General features: G+C 43.1%; 1 protein-coding gene across 1 annotated transcript in view; it reads left to right on the forward strand.

Moving 5' to 3' along the window:
* Positions 1-8,016, forward strand: part of LOC145390611 (uncharacterized) — a 117,681-nt gene extending 109,665 nt beyond the window's left edge. The window contains exons 2-3 of the mRNA XM_080265412.1: positions 3,338-3,642; positions 6,441-8,016. Coding sequence (XP_080121538.1) covers positions 3,338-3,642; positions 6,441-7,373 — 1,238 coding nt within the window. The 3' untranslated portion in view covers positions 7,374-8,016. The remainder of the gene's footprint in view (positions 1-3,337; positions 3,643-6,440) is intronic.
* Positions 8,017-8,321: the final 305 nt, after the last annotated feature.

The following is an 8,321-nucleotide window of genomic DNA, read 5'->3' on the forward strand; positions in this document are numbered from 1 at the left end:
AGAGAGCAGGGAAGGAAACTAGGGTTGATGTGGACAAATGGCTTACACGAATCTCAGTGATGTGTGTGTGTGTGTGTGTGTGAGAGAGAGAGAGAGAGAGAGAGAGAGAGAGAGAGAGTAGTGGTTGGTACGTGTCCAGCATGGGGGAAGGGGCCAAACATTCATTCCAGGTTATTGAGTTTTCCAGAACATAGATCCACTCAACATCCCCCACCCACACATTCCACACTCACCTCACAATTCCACATCTTTTCCTTCATTCCACATGCATACAGACACTCCACATCCCTCACCCACACATTCCATATCCACTCCACATAATTCCACATCTTTTCCTTCATTCCACATGCATACAGACGCTCCACATCCCCCACCCACACATTCCACACCCATTCCACATATTTTCCTTCACTCCGCACGCATACAGACGCTCCACATCACCCACCTACACATTCCAGACCCATTCCAGGCTTCCACATCTTTCCTTGCTCATTCTACATGCATACAGACCCTCCAAATAATTCCACATCTTTCACCCATACATTCCATACCCATTCCAGGATTCCAGACCTTTCCATACTCCTTCGGAAAGAATCCAGACAATATCCACATCTTTCCAGAGACAGTGCAGGTTCCACATTGATCCCTCACTTTTCCTTATTAATTCCACACGTATACAGACCCTCCACATCATTCCACATCCTCCACCTATACATTCCACACCCATTCCAGACCTTTCCATGCTCCTTCCAGGCAAATCCAGACAACATCTGCACCTCCCAGATTCTTAATACAAGCTCCATTCCTGACTGAATTCCTTTTACTGTGTGTCTTCCACTCTAACTTGGCCTAAAATTGCCATCACTTCATCGTGAATGCTGAGTTGTAACTAGAGATTAACAGTGGAATATGATGCTAGTCACGAAGAGGTGCTATGGAGGGGATGTAGAGCTGTAGTGGTGGGTCTTCTCCTGCCACTGAACTACACGAAATAATCTGCAAAAAGACGACATTGTAGGACAAGTTCACATCCCTTTTCCAGATTGTTCCATGCCTTACTGCACATGTAATCATACCTTCCACTTCATTCCACATCCCCTATCCACACATTCCACACAGCCAAGCCCGGATTCTACATTTTTCCATGCCTCTTCCACATGTATCTATACCACTTCCACACCTTTCCAGAAACTCAGAAGGCTCCACATTCATTCCACATATCTCCTTGCTCTCTCCACACACACGCAGACCCTCCACATCGTTCCACATACTCTATCCACAGATTCCACACACTCATGCCTGGGTTCCATGCTCCTTCCAGGTCTTACCATGCTAGAAATTCGACAGGCATTAGTTATGAGGCAGTCTCCTTGGTTACTAGTCAAATTCAGCTCACAGTTCGACTATACCTGGCCATCAATTCCCCAGCCTGAATATTAAGTCGAGGCTGCATGAAACTGACAAGCATTAGTTTTGAGGCAGGTATGAGTCTCCTTGGTTACTACTCAAATGCAGCTTACGATTCGATTATACCTGGCCACCAAAACTTCAGTATTAAATCGTGGTGGCATGAAATTTGATAAACATTATGAGGCAGGTATGAATCTCCTTGGTTACTAGCCAAACCAAGCTTACAATCTGACTTTACCTGGCAATTAACCGAGCTGAATGGGGCTAGGAATCTTTGTCAGGTAAATACACAATAATCCACACCCTCTCCAGACCCACCCAGACCATTCAGACGTTTTCATGCTCCTTCCACACTTATCCAGACCACTCCCAGGCGTATCCAGACCCGTTCCAGGATTCCATGTGTCTGCATGCCACTTCCTTACACCTTTTATATCTTTCACTGCCATTTCCAGAGTTACTCAGATACTTTCCATATCTTTCTATGCCTCTTCCACTCTTATCCACATGTATCTAGATTCATTCAGACCTACCCACACCCACAGACTTTTTAAACCCGTCCCAGGATCCTCCATAACTCCGTGTTCCTCCCATACACCTGTCATATCTTTCCATGTCCCTTCCAGACTTATCCAGATACATTCTATAATATCAGTGGTTCTCAACCCTTATAGGGTCACGGCCCTCTCAGCAGCTGCTGTTTATGGCCACACCCCCTCCCTCCATTCTATGTCTGATTCAGTTCTAACTTCTTCAGTTACCATATACAGTATCTATCTGTCCACATAGACAGATAGATACAAGTATCACAAAGTCATACACATCACCATAGCTCATGGGCATAAACACCACCACACCACATGGTCACAGACAACACCACTACCACACTGTGATAAGTACATGTCCATAAACTTATTTTGCAACCAGTATTATTCAGATCGACATGTCAGTTTATAATCTAGTTTCACTTGGCAAACTTCTTCCTTGTTACAAAAATTAACTAAATAATAAAAACATATTCAAAATACAGAAGCATCATTATTATTATTTGCTTCATATAATTATGCATATTTCATTAGAATAAATAAAACTATAAGTGTGACAGACGAGGAGCTTTCATGTGTGGATGGAGCCGGTGACTGGCACTGGAAGCTGTTAAGTTAGAAAATTTAACTAAAAAAAAAAAAAAAAAGTAGGGGGTTAGATTTGTGTAACGACAGAGATTCAGAAACCAGTCCTTCTGATTCTTAAACTCTGACAAACTGGTGTCTGGTCTACCATCTGGTATCTGGGTTCTCGAGATCTTTATCCTGCTCTTAAGATGGCCAGAACAAACAAGAGAGGGAGCAGAGAGGTGGCCAAGTGACAGACAGTGGAGGAAAGAAACCTGTCTCACACTGGCACAAAAACATGCTTCAGAGGTTAAGGCCGAGACGAAAAAGGAATGAGTGATCAAAGGTTCTTGGTACACAGACTTAGTAATGCCAATCAATACTTTTCCTTTGGGTCCTCGCATCTCCCCCTGGAAAGTGCGCATGCCCCAGGTTGAGAACCGAATTATCACTTCCTATGCTAACTCTAGAATTGATCACATGCAAGTTTGGGGATACAAGGAAATTGAAAATATTAACAATTTCCGCATTATTAGCACACATTGCATTTTAAATGAGAAAATATCGTATGAAAATAGCTTTGACATAACATCAAGTACTTCCTAAAGAATGTTATGCTTCCATTTAAAAAACTGTGAAAAGATGGACGATCATCAATATTGTACCTTCCTCATCATGTCATTATTTGTCATATAGCCATGTCATTATTTGAGTCGTAGGAGCCTGAGTCATATCATCTGAGCTTAAGCAAGATTACATTTAGCTGAGAGTATGTCACAGGAGCCCAAGCATCAAGTTCCTCTCTCTCTGAACAGGTGGCATGACGGTGACAGCAGCAGTGGTGTTGGTGGCAGCGGTGGGATTGGCGGCCGGGATTGAGATGGCCAAGGTGCGGAAGGGCCAGGGCAAGGAAGAGACCTCCTCAACGCTGGAGTGGGAGGACATGGAGAAGGGGGCGGAGGTGCCGGACGATGCGGTTACGGTTTCCCTGGATCACGATGAAGGACCAATTTGGTGTCGCGCGCATCACCATGGCAACTGGGTCGGAGGCGTGGCTACGGAGGACGCCGGGTGTCAGCTGGCCTTCCTTGGCAAGATTGTGACTGTTGATAGCTACCAGGTGAGAGAGAGAGAGAGAGAGAGAGTACAGTTCTCCCACTTTTCACTTGGTCTCCTGATTTTCGTCCCTTTGTAGCTTATTTCACGTATCTCAATGCCAGGATGAGATTATGTCACGACTCTGCATTCTTTCCGTGGCACTTCTTCGTGGCTAGCAACATATCCTAGTGTTAATTTAATGTTTCAGCTCAGCATTCAAGATGGGGGTGACGACGATTTTAAGCCATGTTAGGGTGAAAGGCGTATAGTGATGTGGCTGATGAAGGCTGTATGTAACCCCTGCAGTTCCAGACACCTGTCCTTACACACACACACACACACACACACACACACACACAAATGGTCTGGAGTTAGCAAATACACACACACACACACACACACACACACACACACACACACACACACACACACACACACACACACACACACACACACACACACACACACACACACACACACACACACACACAAATGGTCTGGAGCTAGCACACACACACACACATTGGTCTGAAGCTAACAAATACACACACACACACACACACACACACACACACACACACACACACACACACACACACATAATGGTCTTCAGTTAGCACACACACACACACACACACACACACACACACACACACACACACACACACACACACAATGGTCTGGAGCTAGCAAACGTGCGTGCACACACACACACACACACACACACACACACACACACACACACAAATGGTCTGGATTGAGCAAATACACACACACACACACACACACACACACACACACACACACACACACACACACACACACACACACACACACACACAATGGTCTGGAGCTAGCAAACACACACACACACACACACACACACACACACACACACACACACACACACACACACACACACACACACAATGGTCTGGAGCTAGCAAACACAACACACACACACACACACACACACACACACACACACACACACACACACACACACACACACACACACACACACAGTCACCTAATTCAGCCGTGTTACAATACCACACAAGTTCGTTTCAAACATGCTTTATTCCGTGTTTTTTCTGCGATTCTTTTATGTATAATTAGAAACTCAAGCCAACACATACACATTGTTGACGTGTAAAAGGCACAATTTTGGGAAGGTCACAATTTGGCTCCTATACATGTTGCTGAGTTACAATAATAGCTTGAACAGTAGATGATGGTGATAGTCACAAAGAAGTGCCTTGGTAAGTATGCAGACCGGTAACATTGTCTCTGTTTGCTAAAGGTTCGTGAAAAACGCTGCAAAAGGGCGAAAAAATTTTGGCCCAAGTTTAAAGAAAAAATAAGTGTTGTCTTTACATTTCCTCCTTTTTCACTAGGCTGAGATTTCGTCCTTTTAAAGCTTATTTCCTATAGTTCAGTGTCATAATAAGACAATACTACAGCTCAATATCCCTTCCATAGCAGTTCTTCGTGACAGGCATCATATCCCAGAGTTTATCCATCGTTACAGCTCAACTTTCAAGATGGGGAGGTTGCAATATTACGCCTAGTCAAAGAGTAGTGTTTATTTATTTTTTCTTGCCACCGCCAGATGGTTCCAGTAATCTTGGGTGAGATTTTTTGAACTGGAGGGGTTAGATATATCCTTCAGTAACCCCTTCATGACAAGACATATTCTCAGTTCGGTAAAATTGCCTGGGGTGAGCTTGAACTGATATAAAACCTAAAGATACTTAAATGTAGATGTAAACGAAAACCTTGATACTTAACTTTATTGTATTGCAAAAACCCTTAGAAAAAAAGAAAATGCAGATCTGTAAAATCAATCTTAAAAATAAAAAACGAATATTTGTGGTAGCTGATATTGCCCAATGATGTCTCTGGTATCAGACACTAGTATAAATGAAAATCAAGAACAGTGATAAACCGTGAAACTATGAAATAAGCTGCAAACATCACAACTTAATATCCAGGTAGTAACGTGTTCAGAGAATCCTTCCACCAACCAGTCACAGTGAAAATTTAAATCCATTGAACAGTTATGTGAAGTCCTATGGATGCTTTTGTGGATTAAAATTTATATGAATATTTTGGACTCAGTATAATGCATATTGTTAGAACGGTATATGGTATTTTTTCCCCTTGGTTGACTGAAAAAACTTTTTGTGCATGATGGTACAGTTGGCCACATATGACCTGGGCCGGTATCAATGTGAAGCGGTCAGTCAATGTTCTCTGATATTCACACATCATAGTAACAAGGCCATTTCATCTAATATTCAACACCCCTGTTTATTCATGTTACCTTCTCCAGCAAAATATATGGATGCTTAAAGACTGTCGAGTGTGTCAAATGCCAGGCCTTACCTACACACAATGATTATGTCCCACGGTCAAATGCAGCCAACTGGATATACTGCATTTCATTGATGTCTGTGCTATAACAAGATTAAAAATAATCGAGAACAATAAATATTTTACCAAAGATAATAAACTATAAAATGATGAAATGAATACAAACTCTTTGCATTTAAGGTATTGCTGTCCAGCGATGTCTATGCAACAGAAATATGATTAAGGATCAAGGCTAATAATTAAGGAGACAATAATTAACTCTAAAATCATGAGCTCAATGGATAAACAATTCTTTTAATGTTTCAGGTACTGCTGTCCGGTGAAGGCTTCACTACAGTTTCAGTAAAAAGCTAGAACAATTCAGTGTAATAAAAAAAAAATAAGGGTAATAAGAACTAGAAGATTATGCTCTGGTAGTGATTTAACACCTCTTTATATTTCCAGGTGTTGTTGTCTAATGGAGGTGCCGCAAGGCTGATTGGGGTTCCATGGCATCGACTTGAACCCATACCCCCTAACGCTGTCAAGGTCTCAAAGGAAACACTTATGGCTTCAGGCGAGGGGATGGCAGCTGGATATGTGGCGATCAAAGAGCGAAAAATCAACCTTGTTGCCTCTGGGAACTACACAAGCCCAGAAAGTGCCACAATCATCACGGAAGACGAGCCCAAGCACTACCATCTGTCGGGGATTGTGCGGGATGAGGAGAAGGGCCAGCAGACAGAAGAAAGAATCACCCTGGTTACCACCACCCTTATCAACAATGAAGAGGAAGAAGGTGAGGTGGAAAAGCCACTGGATTACACTCTCAAGGAGAAAATCTACTGGGGTCGCATCAGTGGTACTATACAAGCAGCCGATGCCACCGTCCTCGATCCTTCTGGGAGACGTTATGACATGCCGTGGGGAATTGAGAACGAATTTGACAAGGAAGATACACAGATTGTCAAGTATACCCTTCCCGCCAAGGCAGGTGTTGAAGCTGAGCTGATTGGCGTGATGCACAAGTACGAGGTCCCCTATGAAGGTGAGCTGACTGCGGTGTACAATGATGGAAAGGACAAATCACGCCGCATCTCTGGTCTGCACATCCACACATATCTGGCTGAGCTTCAGGTGGACTTCAAGACCCCCTTCCACCTGAAAGATAACTCCTCCATCCCCGGCTACTCTCCGACCTCTGAAATCCTGGTCCACTCCACCACCACCACAACCACAACCACCACTACCACCACCACCCTCAGTCCAAATGCTATCAATGGGGATGCACTTCCAAACCCCCAAAAGGTCAATGTTGGAGCTGGAAGTACTTTGGTCTTGCAGCCTCTGACTATCTGCCTATCCATTGTCTTGGTTGCTCTTAAATTCTCACTCTGAGCTCCACCTTAATTCTTATTTTTGACCTTCTCTGGCTTCCTGCAAACTCTCAGCCACTCTTTCTAATTCCCCATCTGTTCCCTATCCAGTATTGGCCCAGTATTACTATCTGCCTGATGTTTATATCAACATCACTTATAGTCCCACCTAGTTCAATGTTTAAATACAAGTCACGTCGTAGAATAGCTATCTTGGAATATCTGGTCAGTCAGTCATCTTGTCTTACCCTGATCCATGTGTTTAGCTGGTCAATTTGTCTTTTTAGTCAACTCATCTTGGTCAATGCTTCCTCATGAGTCACACATCTCAATTTTGTCCACTTTATCAACTTATCTTCATCAATTTGTCCTCCTGAATGACACGTCTGTCCGTCAATTTGTCCGAATGACACATCTCCTTCAATTTGTCCCATCGGTAAACCTGTCACTTACGCCAATGCATCCCCCAGGTCAGCTCATATTCTTAGTACAGTGCATGTACATAGTCGAGTTGTCCCCTTTGTCAGTTTACTTAGGCATCTGATCTAGGGTTGTATTCAAAGTGGCATTAGGTATTTCCTAACACCTCTTCCATAGTGATTTATTCCACACATCCACATCACAGCATCCCAGTTTTGTGTTACCGATACATACCATACTGACATTGAAACGATAAATTCTACACAGTTATGTGTATATTTAACAGTGCTGGGTAAGTCAGCTTCCTTCACTCTTATAACCTTTTATCAGTCACAAGAAATCTAACTTACTTTATGCTGTAACATCCAAAAAATAGCAGGATTCGTTTACAAAAAGGGGGATTCATAGAGACAGACAACACAGATACCAAATTACAACAAGTGAAAGCTATGTACTCACAACTTGAGGAACTAGGAGAACTCGTTGGTGATATAATCCACATGCAAGTATTATATGGAGAGGTAAACCAGGTGGGGAAATGGTGCTCAGT

The sequence above is a fragment of the Coenobita brevimanus genome, chromosome 15 (assembly GCF_032717465.1).
Source record: "Coenobita brevimanus isolate Jiangsu-jjx chromosome 15, ASM3271746v2, whole genome shotgun sequence".
NCBI lineage: Eukaryota > Metazoa > Arthropoda > Malacostraca > Decapoda > Coenobitidae > Coenobita > Coenobita brevimanus.